The sequence below is a fragment of the Acomys minous genome (assembly GCF_964271855.1).
Source record: "Acomys minous genome assembly, chromosome: 12".
Classification (NCBI taxonomy): domain Eukaryota; kingdom Metazoa; phylum Chordata; class Mammalia; order Rodentia; family Muridae; genus Acomys; species Acomys minous.
This window is the reverse complement of record NC_140493.1, coordinates 26260920-26281335: the sequence shown is the minus strand read 5'-3', so window position 1 is coordinate 26281335 and position 20416 is coordinate 26260920. Positions and strand designations below refer to the sequence as shown.

Here is a 20416-nt window from a genome sequence, read left to right as displayed (position 1 = left end):
ATGAGCACAACAGCAGGGCACAGGGTGGACAGATGTGGACCCAACAGATTCTATCTCTGGCTCAAACAGCTTGAACACGGTGGGCAGAGATGGGACAAATATGGACCAGAGCAAGCACTGAACACCAAGAAACAGCACAAGAGCCAAAGTGCGGAGTTTCAGTCTTTAATCTCAGCAGGTCCTCACACACATGAACCACACTCCTGGCCTCTCAGATCTTGTTGAAAGCTGCGATGTCGACACTCTGTACCTGTGGATGGAGACAAAGGGTGCAGTTGCAAATAGTCTGAAGGTACCTGTAGCTCATGCTCTGGACTGGGTTTTGAGAGGTACCTGTTCCTATGGACATGCCCAGGGTCCACCCCGTCTTCCCTGCCCTGGTGCCCACTCACATGTTCCTCAAACTTGGTGATCTCCTCTTCCAGCAAGTCGGTACCCACTTTGTCATCCTCCACCACACACTGGATCTGCAGCTTCCGGATACCATACCCGACGGGCACGAGCTTGGAGCCTCCCCAAACCAGCCCATCCAATTGGATGGAACGCACACAAGTCTCTAGCTGGGCCATGTCTGTCTCATCATCCCACTGTGAGAGAATTGGGGTGGGGGGTGGGGGGATGGTAGAAGAGGCATTGAGTGAGGCATCTCAGAAATCTCTAGAACACCAGGGGAAATACCTACAGCCCGCTCCCTTGAACTACAGGACACAAATGTGCTTCTTTATAGAGCCCTTAGAAATAGGCCCAAATTTACATGTGTCCTACTCCACATTTCTGTTTATTTAAATTAAGTATTATTTATTTATGGGCACCAGATCTCATTATAGATGGTTGTGAACCACCATGTGGTTGCTAGGGATTGAACTCAGGACCAGTGTTCTTAACCTCTGAGCCATCTCTTCCGCCCTACATTTCTGTTCTTATGTCAAGATGTTTAAACTTCTACCACAACCCAAGTGTGTCAGAGCCTGAGCCCATGGGCAGGCCATACAACGCCTCACCCTCCATCTCCAGCTATGGCTCCCAGAGGCCTGTCACGCTACCACTCACAGGTTTGACATCCAAGAGGATGGAGGATTTTGCCACCAGCGAGGGCTTCTTGGCCTTCTTCTCTGCATACTGGCGTAGTCTCTCCTCTCGTAGTCGGGCAGCCTCCTTGTCTTCCTCCTCCTCATCACTGCCAAACAGGTCAATGTCATTGTCCTCATCGTCCTCTGCTGGTGTGGCTGCCTTCTTGGCTGGGGGCTCCACTTGACGCATAGGAGACACGTGCTGCCACATAGGGAGGAGGAAGGCTGAGAGACTCATCCAGCTCTCTACACTCCAGCTAACTGGAGAAAAGCCAGACTTCGGGAGACATTCTCACATCTCAGCCCGGCTCCCAGGAAGACCAAACCAGCCGGCCCTGGAGTCAGTCAGCAGGTAGAGACAGAAACCAGGACCACATGTCCGAGGCCCCTTCCCAAGCAGAAGACTCACTTGGGTCTGTGGAGCTGTGACTCGGTGAGTAGGTGAATTCTTCTCCAGTGTGCTCAGCCGGGCCTCCAACTTAGAAATGGCCTGCTGCAGGTCTTGCACCACTGTGGGCACAAGCAGACACCAGTCAGATGGCAGAGGCTGGAGCTGGAGCCCCACCTGTCAGGCCCAAGCCCTCACCGCCTCGAAGGTTCTGGTTCTCCACTTCCAGACTGGCAATCCGTACAATGAGCTCACTGTGATCTCCGCCAGGTCCACTGGAGGCCCCAGGGCCTGAGCTCTGAGAGGGAGGAGAAAGCCGGTCTCAGTGCTTCTGCCTGCTTCTGGGATCCCCTTATAGCCACTCAGAAGCAGAGGCCTGACTCAGTCAGTCTTTATGGGTCCCCTACTACTCTTGGTCAAGGATCTGCTGGAGAAGCAACACAGGAAGGCCTAGATAGGTAAGACCAACTTCCTGCTAAGGGTGAGCAGTGAAGAGCTATTGTCTTCAGGGAGAATGGCTGTACAGCCAGTGGTATTTGCAGCCAGGCGGAGCACATAGGACAAGGGAGCCAAAAGAGAAAGCAGCAGGACTTACAGTCCCAGGGGTGGCCTGGCCCAGGGCCTCAGGGGAGTTGGGCAGCATCACCTTGAGCTAGAAACAGGAGGGGAAAGCAATTGAGCTGGAAGGAAGGCGTATGCAGGTGGTGCCAGCACCTGTGATCTTGTTCCTGAGGTGGCCCTCAGAAGGCTCAGGAGGGCACAGGGCAGACTCCCCATGCAGGAAACCCAGCCTTCAAGTTTCATGCTCTCAGACGTTAGTTCCACCCAGAGGTAGGAGGGTTACAGGAGCTGAAGCAATAGTTACATGCAAGTCCCAGCCCAGCCACTCTCAGCAGGGCCTGCTAGGACTTCCTCTGGGGGACGGCCAAGCACTCTCAGCATCTGCTAGGCACAATCTGCTCCATGCAAGAGGTAACAGACAGAGCAGACGCGGGCCTTTGCCAAACAAGTGGTTTGTGAACCTCAGCCCTAATGACCTGGCAGAGCAGCACTTGCGCTGATAATAAACATATATATGTATGTGTGTGTATATGTGTGTGTGTGTGTGTGTGTGTGTATATATATATATATATATTTTTTTTTTTTAAATACTTGGTGTGACAGCAGAGTCCTATGGTAGGATTTGGCAGAGCAAGCATTGAAGGGAGGTACTGTTGGTCTATCTGCAAGCAACGCCATGCAGTGCCAAAGACTAGAACACATGTGAATGGAGGCTAGGCTGGAATGTAGGGGCTGTTTCCAAAACACCTGAGCACTTTCCCTCTCTAAACAGCAGGCCTAGGACAAAGGGACAGCCCAAAGGAGCCAAGGCAGGAAATGGCTGCTGAGCTTGGCCAAGTGCACAAATCTGTTATCCTAACCCCATGTCTACCTGGCCTGAACATGGGATCATGAGTGTGGATTTGAGAATGACAGGATGAGAAATAACAAACATCAGGCAGGACCAAGGGGTCAGGGGTGTGTAGCCTTTTGAAAAGGCTATGCACTCTTGACCATCTGGGGGGATAGGGCCCTAGGAATGGCTGTACTTGATTCTCCAAAGCTTGTAACATTAGTTCACACAGTTAAGCAGATGTACATTAATACATTAATAGATGTAACTAAGGACTGAGATCAGTGGCTCTCAATCTGTGGGTCTCGACCTCTTTATGGGGTCAAAACAAGTAAGATTAGAACACAGATTTACATTATAATTTTTAACAGCATCAAAATTACAGTTATGGAGTAGCCATGAAAATAATCTTATGGTTGGGGGGTGGGGCTCATACACATAAGGAATTGTGTTAAAGGATTAGGTAGGTTGAGAACCACTGCTCTTGATGCTCTATGCTTGGCAGCAAGAAGGGGATAGTCAGACAGGTGGAAAAGATGGAGTGGATTTTCTCCAGACTTCGGAAGGACCCCGTGGACACCTTGATTCTGCTTCACAAGATGCCTCTAAAGATCTGACCCCCAGAACTGCAAGATGGGTAGATCTGTGTCATTTTTCAGTTACTAGCTATGGTAATCCAATACAGTAACTAGGAATCCACAAAGGTCTTGGCTACAGAAATGGGGGTGCTGCCGGGCATGGTAGTGCACACCTGTAATCCCGGCACAGGCAGAGGCAGGCACATCTCTGTGAGTTCAAGGCCAGCCTGGTCTACAAGGTGAGTCCAGGACAGCCAAGGTTACGCAGAGAAACTTTGTCTTGAAAAACAAACAAAAAGGTAAGAGGCACAGCAGGGAGTTAGCCCCACTGTTCCCAGGACTTCTGAGTGAGGACTTCATCTTTAACTGCTTGTGTTCTACACTGCAGACCTCGAGCTTGTGGCAATCGCCTTGCCTCAGCTTTCCTGATGTTGCGATTGGACAGCTGGCCAGGAAGCCAAAGTTTCTAAGCCAATGTGGAAAGTGTAGCCTGCTTTCTTCTTGCTACTTATGGGAGACGAGAAACTGAGGGGAAAACGAAGCAGAAAGAGACCAGGACCAGATGGCTGGGGAGATTCTTGGTCTCTCTAGAGTGTACAGGAAAACATGAAGTACCTTGCTGCCCTGAGAGCAAAGTGTCAAGGGTGGCAACAGCTGCTGTGGGAAGAGCGGAAGGTGCAGACTTGAAAGGTTAGACACCAGGTATATGATGACTTAGGAATCCCCAGAGCCATCTCGATGGAAGCCAAGAAATGTGATGGGACCAAAACCACCCAGAGGAACATCCTGCAATGGTACAACGTACATTTGCAAGCTGAGTGCCATGGCGCATGCCTGAAATCCCAGAACTCAAGGAGGCAGAGGCAGGAGGATGGATCTCTGTGAGTTCGAGGTCAGCCTGGTCTACAAAGGGAGCCCAGGACAGCCAAGGCTACAGAGAAACCCTGTCTTGAAAAACAAACAAACAAACAAAACAAAACAACAAGCTAAAAAGGGTTTAAAGAGAAAACAAGAACCTGAAGTAAATAAGTAGGAATGGTTCAGTCACAAGAATCTCTGTGATGTGGGACATAGGAGGACAAGGAGATGCTCAGAGCCTCAGAAGGAACACCCTCTACTGGTCTTTGGCCCTGTTTTAACGTGTGGCCCTCAGGACCATCTGCTGATAAGCAGGCTTGTTTTAAGCAGTAAGGTTGTGCTAACCCATTAGAGCCATCTGAAATCCTGTTCCAGACATATACTCCTTTCCAGAGAGACAGAGTGAGGAAGCCTGAGCACGTCAGCCTGCTATCTAAAGGCATACCTTTGCAGCTAGTCCAGAAGATGGAGGCTATCCAGCCTTGCAGGCCACAAGGTCCCTCCCTAGGACTTAGTCCAAGATGATGCTGACTAGCATACCTCACTAATACTTGTCCTCTTTCCACGAAGGGCTCCACCCAACTAGGAGGAATAGAGCAGTCTAAATGAGAGGAGAGATGCGTGTTGCTTCAGCAAGGGAGCAAGCAGAAAGGACAGGCTTCCAAGGCATGCACCACAAGTACACACCCTGCAAAATGGCACCGCTTAGCACACCAGCCCACGGTACGCACTGCAGAAATAGCTACAGTGACTTCCAGTACACATCAAAGACAGACATGGAAAAGTCTAGAGAGCAAGGCCATTTGCCATGACAGTGGGGGCACAGAGGCCTCAGCACTCACGTCCTACAATGGCACAGCATCACACACTGTGCCCTAACTTGCTCCAAAGGCCAAAATAGTCAGCTGTACCAAAGGATTTAAAAAAAAAAAAATCAAGACATGCTATTTGGCCGAGCACGAGCCCACGGGTACATGGGCCGTGGGTACTCACTCCGGCCAGGGATTTCTGGATGTTCTCTCTGGCTCTTGCAATGTCACGGAGGATCACGCTGGCACCATTTTCCTGCAGACAGTGCAGAAAGAACCAGTCTTTTTTGTTTCGGTTTAAAAAAAAATTTTTTTTAAACACACACACACACACACACACACACACACACACCCCAAAAGCCCAAAGGACCCTCACTCAAAAAGCAAGAATGCATTACAAAGAGGAAGAATGCATTACATAGAATAAAAGCTTCCAACAGCGAAAAGCAGAGGTGATGAAGGCCAGGACCACAAAGTCTGCAGGTAGTTGCCGAGGCCTGGCCTGCCTCATACCACTAGACACCTGTCTGCTTGCTGGCCCCAGCTGCCTGGACGCAGCAAGAGTGGGCTGTCCCACGTGTTAGGGTTAGAGCACAAGCACCCCAGGAGCCAGCCAAGGCCCTCTAAAGGCTCCTCAGGGCCAGTCGGCCCTACCACGACTCCAGCCCACCTCGTCCCACTAGCCCCCAGCACCGTCCTCACCTGGAGGGAGCCTGCGGTCACAGGCCCGTTCATCTGCTCGTAGAATCTCCTTTCTGCATCATCATATTTAAACTTGTCAAACCAGATCTTCTCGTGCACTAGAAAGTTGGTAGCCATCTTTCTGCTGAGATGGGAGAGAGTGGCTAGGTCAGTGCGGCTAGAAAACCTGCAGCTGACCTCTTGGCTTCACCTTCCCCACAGGCTCCAGGCCTACCCTGCCTGAGTACTCTGGAGCAGGCCAGAGGTAACAAAGTGGGTGCCTGGAAGGCTATTATGTGCTGGACCAGCTCGCAGCCCTGCTTGGCCCATGAGCTGCCTCAGACCACAAAACAGTGTTCAACACCACCAAGCCCCTTCCATGTATAAAAGGAAGCCAACAGTCCTCTCATCCCCCAAATGGGCACCCCTACCAGGGCCTGGGGGAGGGGCACCCCTAGGCAAACCCTCCAGGCACTAAGCACCTAAGCCCTGACTTTTCTAGCCATAACATCCAGCTGTAACCCATCCCAGCAGCTAGAGCACCAGAGCAGCTCTAAGACCAACAGCCGGCCAACTACCCACCCGTCAGCACACTCTACCCAAAGTTATGCTTCACAGAAACATGTTCTCCGCATGCGACAAGCTTGTTGGTCTCTTTCAACATATGTACTGAAAGTACTTGTCTGTTTTGATTAAGATGGTTTAAAAAAAAAAAAAAGTCAAGGGCACAATGAGAGCTCTACAGCTAGCCAGAACAAAGTGTCTGAGAACTGCTATCCTAGACCGGGGCCGGCTCACTATGCTTCTACAAGTAATGCCCCACCATGCAGCGCCTGCACCTGGCACAGTAGGGTATGCCAAGTGCCCACTACCTTATCTCATTTTGCCAATTGTCTGTGTGGAAGGCCATCACCAGCCCACCCCAAGTGTCGTCTTACAAGAACAGAGGCCTGAGACTGCCTTCCACACCCAGGACGCCCTGGCGAGGAGCTGGACCACTGTGAGCACATGGCAGGTAGGTGGCAGACAGGATGTAAAGATGCCCACGGCCCCCTGAGTTCCATTCCCATTCCTCCCTCACCACCCAAGACTGGTTTTACTTCTCAGGAGACCTGGGGCCCTCCACATCCTTTCCCGACCCCTTCTGTCCCTTACCCGTATCTGGCTAGATCACCTCCCATGGCCGTATGCCACCCCCACTAGCCCTTCCCTGGCCTTCAGAGACCAATCTATTACTCCACCTGTGTTGGAGCAAGATGCCCTGGGGGCCCTGGGCTAGGCAGGTTTCTTTCCCCACACGGAGGCCAAACACCCTTTAGAGGGCGGACCCACCATGTGCTCTTGGATCTAAAGCCCACCTTACCTCAATGGGCATATACTATAACCTGGGCTGTGCGTGTGTCATGATCACACACCAGAGACCCAGCTACAAGGGTTCCCACTCACCCTGTGACAATCTGTCTTTTGGGGCTATTTGACAGGGGGCTTTGCCTTGTGCAGACAGACCCCTTCCCCCACCAACACCAACGACTCACAACAACTCTGTAACCCTCAAGGACAGAGCACTATGGAGTCCACCCTACCCCTACAGGTCCACTGAGAGTGTGAGGGTTCCCAGCCTAGAGACAGCTGTCCCTCTGTTTGTAGCCTAAGTCAATCCCAACACTTGCAGCCATATTTCTCCTACTTGGATCTCAGGCTGGACATGGATGGGCCAGAACGGGGTGTGGGTCGGTGAGCCAGGGAGGCAGCTTCTAGGCGCCAGGCTACGCGCAGGGCCTCAGCAGCATGGTGGCGGCACTCAGCGCTGTCGTAGGTAGGCTTACTGAGCCAGGGGGCCTCTGCATCCTTGTGTAGGAAGTACCAGTAGGGTAGGGCAGAGGGGGCCTCCCCATCGGCCCGTTTTGACCCAGCTCGTTTGTTTCCTACGCCATTGCGACTCCGGCGGTCTCTGCGGCCCCTCCGAGCACCCTCTGCCTGACTGGCTCGCTCCTGCAGGCGCACTTTCCCTGGGGGGTGGCCGTCAAACAGAGCCTCATAGAAGCCCCTTTCAGCTGCATCGTATCGGGGCTTTTCCAGCCACACCTCCCGCACCAGGGCCTGCAGGCTGCCCAGAGGAGGCTGGCCATTGGCTGGTGGGCAAGGCTGGCAGGCCGAGGCCAGGTCTGGAGTGACAGCCTGCTGGCCTGTGTCAGGAGTCGTCCCCTGCCTGCGGTTCCCCTCTGCAGCCAGCAGCAAGGCCTGAGACCACTCCACGAAAGCCCGCTCGGCCTGATCAAAGCAAGACTTGTTGACCCAGCTCCCCCAGGTCACATGGTGGCAGGCCACGTGGCTTCCATGCGTACAGGGGCCCCGAGGGGCCAGAGCAGGCAATTGGGCTGCCTGGGCGGCCACATCTGCCAGCCTCTGACGGTAGGAGCTTTCTGCTTGGTCGAAGAGTGGCTTCTCCAGCCATACGTGGTCAGCTGAAAGGCCCACAAGGGCCAGGTCCGCCTGGCCAAGCCAACCCTTGGGGGAGCGCTTTCTCTTTTTCTGTAGGGGCTTCTTGCACTCGTGGCTCTTCCTGGGGTCGTCCCTGCTGCTGGTGTTGGGGGTCTCTGCCTCATCGATGTCGTCAGTGCCCTCCTGGCTGGTCCCGTTCACAGCTGGCACTTCGGCCAGGAGTTGCTGGACAGAGGCGGCGGCTCTCGTGGCCTCATGTTCATGGAAGCGCCGCTCGGCTTCCTCATACTTGTGCTTGTCCTCCCAGACGGTCTCCAGCGCACAAGAGGCCTTCCCACTCCTCATCTTCGGGCGCAGCATTAAAAAGCAAGCACAAGAAGGCAGTTGCAACATAGCAGGGGCACCCGCCACCCTTGCCCTCCTCAGTCTAGCAGGCAAGGGTAGGCGGGAAGCCTGGGGAAAAGGAAGAAGGGCAGGCCACCAAAAGGGACTTCACCAGATGACATGCAAGGGCACATGAAAGTCAAATCCACACCAAGAACTTCTGTGAGTCAAAAACTATACATACACATACATACATAAATATATATATATGTATATATGCATACATCCACGTCTTATTTCTGCAAATGTCGCCTTTGCTAATCCAGTAAGTCGCACAGCTTCGGAAAGGGATCTAAACAACACCTCCAAACTCACCAGACACCCTCAGATAGGGTGCCAAATAAAACAAACATCTGTGCTCATTGACAATGGACTTTAATAAACAATCAGTGGAGGGTTGTTTGTTTTTGTTTTTGTAGTATAAACGCATCCTATGAGATGTTCTATGTTCACTTATAGCAAGAAATTACTCATGGCTTATGTGAAATCAAACTTGGTCTGCCTGTGTTTTGTGTATGCTGAGCCTGAGCCTTTGCCACCCAGGTGGATGGAGCACCAGCAAGCAGCCCATTGTGGAAAGTCACGTGCACCTACGTTGGTCACACAACTACCTTAGGCAGACCAGTGTGCCTTTCCAGTGGAGGGATAGATATCTTAGGAAAGGGACTGTCTCCGTGAGCCTGACTGACCTCACAGGATGGGTCAGGAGCAGAGAAGAGTGTAGACCACCAACAGGGATCCCTAGTCTAAAGCTGACAGCACCTTCCCATCAGGGGGCCACCAGAATACAACTCCGCATCCATCTGAACCAATGGGTCATCATGGGGCCCTCAGAGGCTCAGGACAGCATACCTCACTCCCTACTCTAATCAGTGGACAAGACTCTTCCTCAGGAGCCTCAGCTTCCGTACTGGACATGGTGTGACCTCAAGCTCTGCATGACTTTAGTTATCTGCTCCCTTAGCAGGGTGGGGCTCTGAAGCACACAGCAACAGCCACATGAGGGAGGACTTGCCTTCACTACTCCTGAAACCAGGTGTGGCTCCAGGCTCTACCAGCCAGCCTGGAAGATCACAGGTAACTGCTTTTAGGGCTGCCTTGCCCAAGAACGGTAATCCTATCAAGATTCTTGTAGACTGGATTCAACTAACAACCTCAATCCTTGAGGACCAGGGCACAGATGCTGCTATCATGCCGCTTCTGTGGCTCTGAGGTAACACCCTGGCCACCTGTAGGGCTCTCATGCAGTGGAGGGACACTCGTGGCTGGACAGCAATCCTTCACACCACTGTCTAGGACCTTTTCATAGTACATCCAACCACACCCTTAACTGGAAGAGTGTCAGGCTATCTAAACCTCACCCATGCTGAGGACCTCAGAAACCTCTACTTGTCATATCCTGACGTCTACCTCTAAGTGAGAAAAAGTTATTTAGTGCAGTCCGCCCAAGCTCTCTCCACTGTGAGGAGCCAGGACCAGGAGCTACAGAAGCCCAGTGTAGAGAGGTCTCCAGACCACCCCCTCACTTACCAAGGCCAAGTGGCAGGGGCAGGGGCAGGGACTGAGGCGGATCCCAGGAGGCAGAGCATTGTGACATCACCCACTGTCACCAAGGAGGTAATACATGCCATCACAGCAAGGCTCCAACCTCCTGGCTGTCAGTCTCTGAAGCTGCTCCGGTGTCATGGAGGGCCACAGGTCTAGGGTTACGCCCACTCCCTTCAGCAATGTCCACTAAGCTGGCCCCCCATCAAACTAGTTTCAAACCCTCGTAGCTACTTCCAATGCTCCCCCTGAAAAAGGCATAGGACAGGGCTACGGAAGCCAGATACTTAGTCAGGCCATGTCTTCATGTTTAGCTACCACTTCTCCATATGGCAGAGGGCTGTGTGATGACCTGCTTGGTACCAAGGCCACATGGGTACCTACTAGCCACCAGCTGACCACACCGCTGTCCCGTTACAGCAAGCTCAACTCTGCATAGGTATGCCTCTCGGGCAAGGTGACAGCTGGGTGGGGGGAGAGGGGAGAGGAGCTTCCTTGGCTCAGGTGAAGGGAGACACAGGGCGCTATGCGCGTGTACTTACTTTTGCTTTGGCCTCCTAGGACAGCATGAAGGAAAAGCAGCAAGGTTAGAGCAGTGGGAAAGAGCACCCATGCCAGATGGCAGCTCGGGCAGCCTGGGTGGCCTTCCAGAAGCTGCTTGTCAAGGGGGCATGGCCAGAGAGGATAAAAATGAGAGATGTACACCACTGAATCCCAGGTGGCTGCCTGGTCCTCAAATTTGGGAGGCAGCACTCCTCCACTAGCCCCTGGTCTACACTACTACTACTTGTTCTTTTTTTTTTTTCTTTTTTTTTAAAGTTTTTCTTTTTTCGGTTTTTCGAGACAGGGTCTTTCTGTGTAGCCTTGGCTGTCCTGGACTCGCCTTGTAGACCAGGCTGACCTTGAACTCACAGTGATTCCACTGCCTCTGCCTCCCGAGTGCTGAGAATAAAGGCATGCGCCACCACACCTGGCTGACCTGTGCTTCTTGGGGCTCCTACTATCTAGGAGGTAAGCAAAACCACCATGGAATCTACCTGCTCCCACCCTTGTCCTCTTCTGAGCCCACAACAATCTGCATCAAGGTGAGCTGGCACCTACAGATGCTCCCTTAGTTGGGGAAGAAATGCAGCCTCTCCCCTTCACTGGCAGGGCTTTGGAAGATAAGGACATTTCCCCACTGCCCTATCTCCAAGGGACCAAGTGGTCCAGGTCCACATAGCTCCAAGCTGTGGGCTCTGCTGCCACCAGGGCCTACTGTCCACACTAGTACTGGGCCCCTCGCTGAAATGGTGCTGCCTCTGGGTTGGGGAGATAGAGACCACACAGGTAGGGGTGCCAACCCATGACATCAGGGACAAGGTCTTCCCCAACCTGCTTTCCCCACAGGTGTACAACAGGCTGGGAACTTTAGCCATTTTACACCCAGACGGGGCATACCTGAACTCCATCGCTTCCCCGGAGGACATACTTATGCAAACCCGCAGCTGTCTAGGAAAACCAGCCTGGAAACAAGTAGCAGTGAATTTCTCAGCTACCCCACCCCTTGCCCCAGCCCCCAGGGACAAGTTTGTCAGTACCCACATGCCTACACAGGGTTGGCTTTTCTTTCTCCAGAGGCTTTAGCTAGGCAATAGCAGAAATGAGCAAGCTGCCCCCCCCCCCCAAGCTTGCTTAGAGGTCTTAGACGTAGGCTGGACTTCAGAGTGCAAGTCTGGCCACCTCAGGTCAGCTGTAAAGCTCATGTCTGAACTCTGGGGTCCCTGAGTGAAGGCAGCTTATGTGGCACACAAGGCCTGATAGGTCCTAGGTCCCGAGATACAACACATTCAGGCATGGCCATGTATAGTCCAGCTGCAGCTTCCTTGGGCCAAACTACAACTGCTCTGCAAAGGAGAGCAGTTATTTGGGGCTCTCAAAGCTTCTATCAACCTGGATTGGGCACTGGACCCTGAGGGAGATGAGAAAAGGTATGTAAGAGAGTTCCCATACGCTGGCAACGATAACAATTTCCACAGAAGAGCTGGCTTTGCCCTAAGCCCCATCCTGAGGCAGCATGGCAACCTATCAGTCTTGAGAGGGCTAGGCTCCCAGTACCATCTATCCTCCACAGGAGCAGAAAGGAACAAGGCGGGTAGGGAATGGGTCTGTCAGGAAGCTCCATTTACATTCCGTCAACCCAAAATGCAGCCCGCCCTGGGCTCACCTGGCGTGAGTCTGTGAACCAATGCCTCTCACTGGGACATTCTGTCTGATGTCCAAATGGGCAGCTAGCAGCAGCAGTTAGAAGGTGAAGAGGACTCAGGGGCAAAGGCTAGCTTTTTAGTCATAAAAAGCCACAGCAGTGGGTTAGCCACAGTGCAGTTTATATAGGCACAGGACAGGAACAATACCTTGGCTTTCTTTCATGGGCGAAACTTTTTTTTTGTTTGTTTGTTTGTTTTTAAAGACAGAACCCTGTGTAGCCTTGGCTGTTCTGGACTCACTTTGTAGACCACGCTGGTCTCGAACTCACAGAGATCTGTCTGCCTCTGCCTCCCAAGTGCTGGGATTAAAGGCATGCGCCACCACCGCCGGGCCCCGCGGGTGAAATTCTAATCTCCAAGTTCCTACTCTGCTTCTCTGCACCTGGGATACCCCAGCCCTACTCAGAAACGCTGGCTTGTGCTGTCTGCCACCTTGAGACCCAGAGGCTAATAATGCTGTCACACCCAATCTCCTCGGCTGGATTGTTTGTTGGTTCTATTTCTGTTCCAACCTGTGGTACTCTGACCTGACACACAGGTCTCAGGGCTTTGCTAGACAGCTCTTCCTCTACACCTGATAATATCTGTACCTAACACTTAAGTGGGGGGTGGGGGTGGCTGAGTATCACCTTAAGACACAGGAAGAAAAACTAAGACGCTGACTGGTATACTCATCCAAATCTGCTGAATCAAGCAATGTACGGAGCTAGAGACCAAGGCACATCCCAGCACCTGTCACTCACACCAATGTCTCAATGACACCAACCCTCAGCAGGAACACACCATCTCAGATCCCAGGCACAGAAGAAATTCTCAATGCCAGCATCTTCTGCCTTCATCCCCCAAGGCCTTTGCTGACCATCAACCCCTCTCTAGCACGTTTGCTTCATTTCTTCTAAGCCCTGGCCTATGGAAAAGCTGAGCCTGGAGGACTAGGCCTGCACCAGCTTTCCTGCATAGAAAGCCATTCAGAGCACAGCCCAAGCAAGAAAGTATAAAATGGCTCCCTTCACCAACTCTCCAACTGTTTGCTGAGTTCTCCAGCAATCCAAGAGGAGGCTCATGCGGACCTGGCCACCAGAGCCTGGGACCCTTTAAGGACTTCTTCCTCTTGACTCCGCTGCCCCGTGGGATTGGCTTAAGGGGCGCTTAGTGGCCCTGTCTCCTTTGCTTCATCCATGAGAATCCGACTAAGGTAAGACCCAGTTATCGCTGAGTGACGGGGCCAATTCACAAACACCCTTGGAGGCAGTACCTCAAGATTAGCTTCACCGCCGGGCGTGGTGGCGCACGCCTTTAATCCCAGCACTCGGGAGGCAGAGGCAGGCGGATCGCTGTGAGTTCGAGGCCAGCCTGGTCTACAAAGCGAGTCCAGGACAGTCAAGGCTACACAAAGAAACCCTGTCTCGAAAACCCAAAAAAAAAAAAAAATAGCTTCACCAAGTTCTTTGGCTGCAAGGTAACTTTTACTCTTAGAAAACCATGATGCCGGGAGAGAGCGTTCATGTATTTAGAAAAGGAGCGACCGTACCCTTCAACGGCCCTTTCCCAAGAAAACTGCCCAGACCATCTTATTCAAATCAGTAAATAAAGTCAGACCTGTTACTTTTGAGCCAATCGGCATCACATGCCTTTTCACGTCCCTGTGTTCGTGGGCCTTCTAAGTTCCACGAGGCTGTCCCTGAAGCAACTTCTATGTCTAGAGCTCGGTACGCCCCTGGTGCTTAGCCGCAATGACCTAAGGCCTTAGCAAGAGGCTGGGCCCCAAAGCTCCGGGGCCGGGTTGACTGCAGAAAAGGATGTCACTCAGGACCGGGCCGGGCCGCCGCGCGGCCAGCCTGCAGTAGCGCTCGGGAAGCTGCCAACCATGTGGCAACTGGCCGGCCCCAACCCCAGGCCCAGATGGCCTCCCGCAGCCCTCAATGACCCACAGGAGCCAACCCTAACGGTGCGGGGCCCCGGCACTCCAGGCCTCTGCCGCACGTGCGTCCCTTGAGGCGGGGCCCGCGGTACTCACACTCCAGCCAAGGACGCAGCAACCAAAACCTAGAACTGCGAGCTCAGGACTGCAAAGGAAAGGGAGGGTGACCGCGTAGCTCCCGGAAAACGCCGCGGCACAAACCACGAAAGGTTATGATGGGGGACATAACCCTGGACACGCGCTGCCTCGTCCTCGGAGCATGCATCATGATGCATGCAGAAACCACCATGGCAGAAGCCAGAACACAGCTACCTCAGGAGTCGCGCTTCACCCGAGGAATTGTCGCTAGCAGCGGAGAGCCGGATCTCCCGACACGCCGTACCCCTACACAGCCGGAAGAATGGAGCCGTCGGACCAGGGCGGGACGAAAGGAAGCTGGTGTGCGCACGCGCCGGTGACGTGCCTGAGGCCAGAAGGCGCGCAGGCGCCGTGGGGTGGAGGGGGGCGGGACTTGCAGGCAGGGCTGGCGAGACAAAAAGGAGGGACCCGGTAGCCCCGCCCTTGAGCCCCGCCCCAAGCGGCCCGCGCGGGGTGTCAGGCTCGCTTATCCCTAGTGGTCTCTGGCTCCAGCGCCATGTACCCCGCCAGCCCTCCGGCAGGCCCGGCCCTGCACCCGGTCCGTCCTCGTGCTCGTCTTGCTGAGCCCCGGCGCCTTGCTGAGCAGACGCGACCGCCAACGCCTGGCTCGGGTTCCACCGCACGCCCACCACCCCCGGCGCCCGGGCCGCGGCCCCGCGTGGCCGTGAAGATGACTTTCCGCAAGGCCTACTCCATCAAAGACAAGCTGCAGGCAATCGAGCGCGTCAAGGGCGGTGAGCGGCAGGCCAGCGTGTGCCGAGACTTCGGCGTGCCGGGCGGCACGCTGCGCGGATGGCTCAAGGACGAGCCCAAGCTGCGCTGGTTTCTGGACCAGCTTGGTGGAGAAGTAGGCACGCAGCGCAAGAAGATGCGTCTGGCCAACGAGGAGGAGATCGACCGAGCCGTCTACTCGTGGTTCCTCACCCTGCGCCAGCACGGCGTGCCGCTCTCCGGGCCGGTCATCCAAGCGCAGGCTGAGGCCTTTGCTCGCCAGATCTACGGCCCCGAGTGTACCTTCAAGGCTAGCCACGGCTGGTTCTGGCGCTGGCAGAAGCGCCACGGCATCTCTAGCCAACGCATCTATGGTGAGGCCGAGACCCCGGTCGCAGGCCCCGCGCCTGTCAAAGAAGAGCCGGCGCAGCCACCGAGCGCAGATCTCCTGCCCGACGGTGAGTCGGCCGCTTTACCCCACTCCGAAGGCGGCTATGGGGACGAGCAGATCTACAACGCTAACGTTACTGGTCTCTATTGGAGGTTACTTCCGGAGCAGGCCGCAACTCCAGGCTCTGGGGACTCCAGCGGGCCTGGTGGGTGCAGCCGGCGCTGGCACAGCGACCGAGTGACCGTACTGCTGGCCGCCAACCTGACGGGCAGCCACAAGCTGAAGCCACTAGTCATCGGGCAGCTACCTGACCCACCAAGCCTGCGACACCACAACCAGGACAAGTTCCCGGCTTCCTACCGATACAGTCCGGATGCCTGGCTCAGTCGTCCTCTTCTTCGAGGCTGGTTTTTTGAGGAATTCGTCCCCGGCGTCAAGCGTTACCTGCGCCGAAGCTGCCTGCAACAGAAAGCTGTGCTGCTGGTGGCCCATCCACCCTGTCCAAGCTGGTCCGCTAGGATGCCTGCCCTGGAGGAGAGCGAGGAGACTCCCACGCAGTGCCAGCCTGAGCTCCTTGGGTCCCCAGAGGAGCTGCAGACACCCGATGGTGCAGTTCGAGTGCTCTTCTTGACCAAGGGCAACAGCCGAGCACACATCCCTGCACCCTTGGAGCATGGTGTAGTGGCAGCCTTCAAACAGTTGTACAAGCGGGAGCTGCTGAGACTTGCTGTGTCTTGTGCCAGTGGCTCCCCTCTGGACTTCATGAGGAGCTTCATGCTCAAGGACATGCTATACCTGGCTGGCCTCTCTTGGGACCTGGTTCAGGCAGGCAGTATAGAGCGCTGCTGGCTGCTGGGTCTGCGGGCAGCCTTTGAGCCTGGGCAGCAACCAACCCACCCTATAGAGGAGGCTGCAGAACACAGCAGGGTGCTCAGTGACCTCACCCATCTGGCAGCTCTGGCTTACAAGCGCCTTGCACCTGAAGAGGTGGCCGAGTGGCTGCACCTGGATGATGACGGTCTCCCCGAGGGCTGCAGAGAGGAAGTGGGCCCCGCAGCCCCTCCATCCCCAGCTAGCTTGCTCTCTAGCATCGGGGCTGGAGAGGAGGAGGAGGAGGAAGAGGAGGAAGAAGCCACTGAGCAAGGAGCAATGTTGGTACCCACTGCTGGGGAAGCTGTTTGGGGACTAGAAACAGCTCTGAGGTGGCTGGAGAGTCAGGATCCTAGAGAGGTGGGGCCACTGAGGCTAGTGCAGCTACGGTCCCTCATCACCATGGCACGGAGGCTTGGGGGCATTGGCCCCTCGGCGGCAGCTTCTGAGGATGCTGTGTGACTACCTTGGCCCTGGGGCCTTTTTCCTGTTACACTGAGAGAGAGGGGACATACACAGTCGGCCATCTTCCAGCTTTTCTTTCTGGTAGAGTCCACTATAGAGGTCCAGCGGTGCACACCTAACCCAGCTTGGAGGAGCTCTGGTCCTGGTCCTGGGGAAATAGCTAAAAAGAAGCAAATGCTCTTCCCCGGCACATGTAGGCACACATGGGCACATAAGCACAGCACCTTTTGGACAACAGTTGGCGGCACCTCCATTCTGGCCCCTATGGGGCTCACCTGACCCACACCTCCATGTGCACTGGCTACGGCTGCTGCATCAGTTTCACCTGCTTCCCTGGTGCTACTTGGTCTCATCTCAGTGGGGAAGCACTTGGTTTTGTTTTAAAAACAAAAGCACATTAAACCTGTTTTAAAAGATGCCCTTCCCAGGGAACCATGAGTGCTGGCAGAGTGAGGTGGGCTCTGGGCTCTCTTTGCCCCTTGTTCTGCTAACTACAGGCCCTTGTGCTGGGTCAGAGCCCAGGCTAGGCTCCGCTCCCTGGCCTGGGGGGTGGGGGTGGGGGTGCTCACAAATGAATGGGAAGCAGCGAAACCGAAGCCCCGGTGCTTGGTGAGGTTTCGGATGCAGTGAGTACAGTAAGTTCTGTGCCCACTTAGATTCCTAGTTCTCCTTCAAACAGTCCTGTTCTGGAAGATCTTCTGTTCATGATGTTGGCAAGTGTTAGCGTTTGGACCCAGGCGTCTTGACCAACAGCAGGGTAAACCACAGACCACTTTGTCTAGCTCCAGGGCTAACTGATCTACCTGGAAGCAGATCATAGCCTTTGAACTCTGCAGTGCCTTAGTGTCAACCCCTATCCCCATGGGCTCTTCCCACACTGGCCCTCTCCCTAGACCCATCCGGTATTGCCAAAGGTGTGGCTGAGGAGCTTTTGCTGGATGGCCCAGGTTGAAGGAGAAAAGGCTCAAAGGAATGTCCAAACTATGTATCACTCCACTGCTGTGTCCCAACTGTGGGTTCAGAATACTGCCCTCAGCCCAGAGCTGAGGCACCTGTGTCTTTGCCCTGTCCTGAGCCCTTGTCCTGGTTGGTATTCTCCCCTCATCTTCAAGAGTCTTGAAAACATGAGTCGGGGAAGGGCGTGGCGGTGGGTGGAGCCTTGGATGAGATATCCCATAGTGACTTCCATGCGGGCCCAAGAATACAGCTCCTCAGAACCACGCTACATTCCAGTCAAAAAATCTGTATAAATATTAAGAGCTGAGGGAAAGCATGCACCAAGAGAACCAAGGCTTAGGTGGCAGACTCCCTTGTGCACTCTGGGGCCCATTTGACCACTTAGGTGCTTGGCCTCCCCAAGTCTGAAGACCAAGAAAACTTTGGGCAGACATGGCTGGCAGGGAGCTCTCTAGCACTAGCACTGGGTGGGGTTTAGGAAGTCTGTATTTATACCAGCAGCCAGGTACCATCCAGCTTTGACAGACCTGCCTCCCAAGTCCAGAGAGAGAGGCAGACCTGGGCCTTGGCTGTACATTCAGCCTGAGCCTCTAGTAACTGCTCTTCAGCCTAGGCCACCTGTACTGTTTGTTGGAGAGCTCTGTTCGTCCTTTCTGTTTCCTCCTTTGGCCTAGGCCCAGACAGACACGAGTTGGCAGAGACCAGGGCTCAGGAGTAAGACCTCTCACCAGCCTCTCTAACTGTCCAAGCCCTTTTCTTTCATCTGAGCACACAAGGCCCAGGAGGTTGCTGTGGCCCCATATTGCTGCTGCCCTATAAACAAGCATAGGCCAACTGAGTCACAGAGAGTTCCTGTCAGGTTTGTGTCACTGTACTATATCATTAACTGGGCTAGGGAGATGCCAATGAGGAGGCACAAAGGTGTCTTCTCAGGCCTGGGATGTAGTGCAATGGTAGGGTGTTTCCTAGGATGTCTGAGGTTCTGAGTTCAAACTACAGTACTACCAAAAAAAATCAATTTTTGTGGAATAGGATACCCTGGTGCTCTTTACATGCTATTGGCAGAGGGTCTGGTAGTCTAGTAGCTGAGTCCTGTTTATGGAGGACTCTGCTTTGCCCAGGTGCCTAAAGTATGCTCCAGCAGGGGGTCCTATAACTCCGGGCCTTACAGTGCTGCACACGCTGTTGTACAGAGGCCTCAGCCCCAGTGGCAGCTCAGCCTGAGATGTGCAGTCACCTCACCTTTCTGTACTCAGTGTCTGATTGGGCCCCTTAGGAGAGCACCCATCTGAGGTGCACTGCCGTTCCTATGGGCACTGAGTTGCATAAACTAGTAAAGACAGTCGGTGAAGCTACAGTTCCTTCAGCAGCCATTACTACCTGCTATATACCAGGCATCATGCAGGAATCCCAGTTCGCTTGCCCCGGAGGCCTGCCTGTCCCCCACAAAGTGTGTTGATCCTTTGGCATGGGGCGTTTAGACAACCTTTTCTGCTAGGTGATCCTGCCTTGGATTCATAAACATTCTCTGGAGAAAGTACACAGCGCACAGAGTGTGGGTTCTGTTGGAGCCACCACCACTGCTATGGGAGGTTAGGAGCTGGTCATAGGCAGTCTTGTCCCCAAGGGCCATGTACTTGGAAAGTGATAGCAACTGAGCTATAGGTGAAACAAAATGGTGTGAGAGGAGGGGAGCATCCTAAAGCTAGAAGGTTAGTTCTCTGGGGACTGAGCCCTTCAAACCAGGACTGCCCTTGGAAAGCTTAGCTGGGACCTGGCAGTTTATCCTCTTCTGAATGTACCCACAAGAGCATCTTGACCCTATCAGCTGTCCTCAAAGGGATCTTGGGCTTGGGGCTTCCATGTCCTATTGTAGGGCCCTTTCTTGGGCACTCAACCTTGCTCACAGCTGAGCTCATTGGCCACATGGTCTAATGGCACTTGTGTAATAAAGGTGGAATGGGTCAACTTCATCAGCTACCCTGTTTTAGTCTTATTTTTGTGACTGGATCTAATGCATAGGATGGAGGAGGAGGAAAGCATAAAAGTGGGACCATATTGAGCTCTTATCTCAGAAAGCAGTGACTAGGTAGCACACAGTAGGAAGAGGCCTGGATTATAGGGTCACAGTTGTATGGCCCCCAAAGCTGCTGCTTTGTGTAGCCAACAGCCTGTGTCCCCAGCCTGCCACCAGTGGACCTAAGGCCCCATAACAAGGAGCTCTAGACCTTGACTAGGCAATGAAGGGGTGTGTTCCACTTCCCAGCCCTGGTCCCAGGGGACAAACAGCCCTTGACTCATCACCATCAGTGATTGTCTTCACAGGTGGGCTGCCCAAGGAGTTCCCATAAAGGGGTACCTTATACCAGACCCTGGGGCTCTATCCTGCCTTGACTTGACATAGCCTGGAAGCCAGGTTGCAGGAAAACTGACTGTCTTGTGTCTGAACAACACAGGCATGGTGGATTCCTCTGCTGTCTGTGTCACCTGCCTTCCCAGCTCACACAGCACTTCCTTGGAGTGGGATGAGATGTGGGCCGAGAGAAGGCATGGCTGCAGCATTGGAGCA

The 20416-nt window shown here is 54.0% G+C and overlaps 2 protein-coding genes across 10 annotated transcripts; one reads left to right on the top strand and one right to left on the bottom strand.

Moving 5' to 3' along the window:
* Positions 1 to 149: 149 nt before the first annotated feature.
* Positions 150 to 14733, bottom strand: EEF1D (eukaryotic translation elongation factor 1 delta). Of its 9 annotated transcripts, XM_084749271.1 has the most exons (10): positions 10134 to 10192; positions 7465 to 8564; positions 5799 to 5922; positions 5281 to 5352; positions 2054 to 2110; positions 1657 to 1756; positions 1480 to 1580; positions 1051 to 1272; positions 393 to 587; positions 150 to 250 (listed from the first exon to the last, which is right to left on the bottom strand). In XM_084749271.1, the coding sequence occupies exons 2-10, from the start codon at positions 8562 to 8564 to the stop codon at positions 212 to 214; spliced, it is 2010 nt and encodes a 669-aa protein (XP_084605397.1). In that variant the 5' UTR covers positions 10134 to 10192; the 3' UTR covers positions 150 to 211. The 9 variants fall into 9 exon arrangements, with proteins under 9 accessions (XP_084605397.1, XP_084605401.1, XP_084605400.1 ...); XM_084749275.1 differs by lacking the exons at positions 7465 to 8564; positions 10134 to 10192 and adding an exon at positions 14628 to 14733; XM_084749274.1 differs by lacking the exons at positions 7465 to 8564; positions 10134 to 10192 and adding an exon at positions 14412 to 14550.
* Positions 14734 to 14949: 216 nt separating this feature from the next.
* Positions 14950 to 16887, top strand: TIGD5 (tigger transposable element derived 5; the record flags this gene model as incomplete). Its single annotated transcript, XM_084750628.1, has 1 exon — positions 14950 to 16887. The coding sequence occupies one exon, from the start codon at positions 14950 to 14952 to the stop codon at positions 16885 to 16887; it is 1938 nt and encodes a 645-aa protein (XP_084606754.1).
* Between the last annotated feature and the right edge of the window lie 3529 nt (positions 16888 to 20416).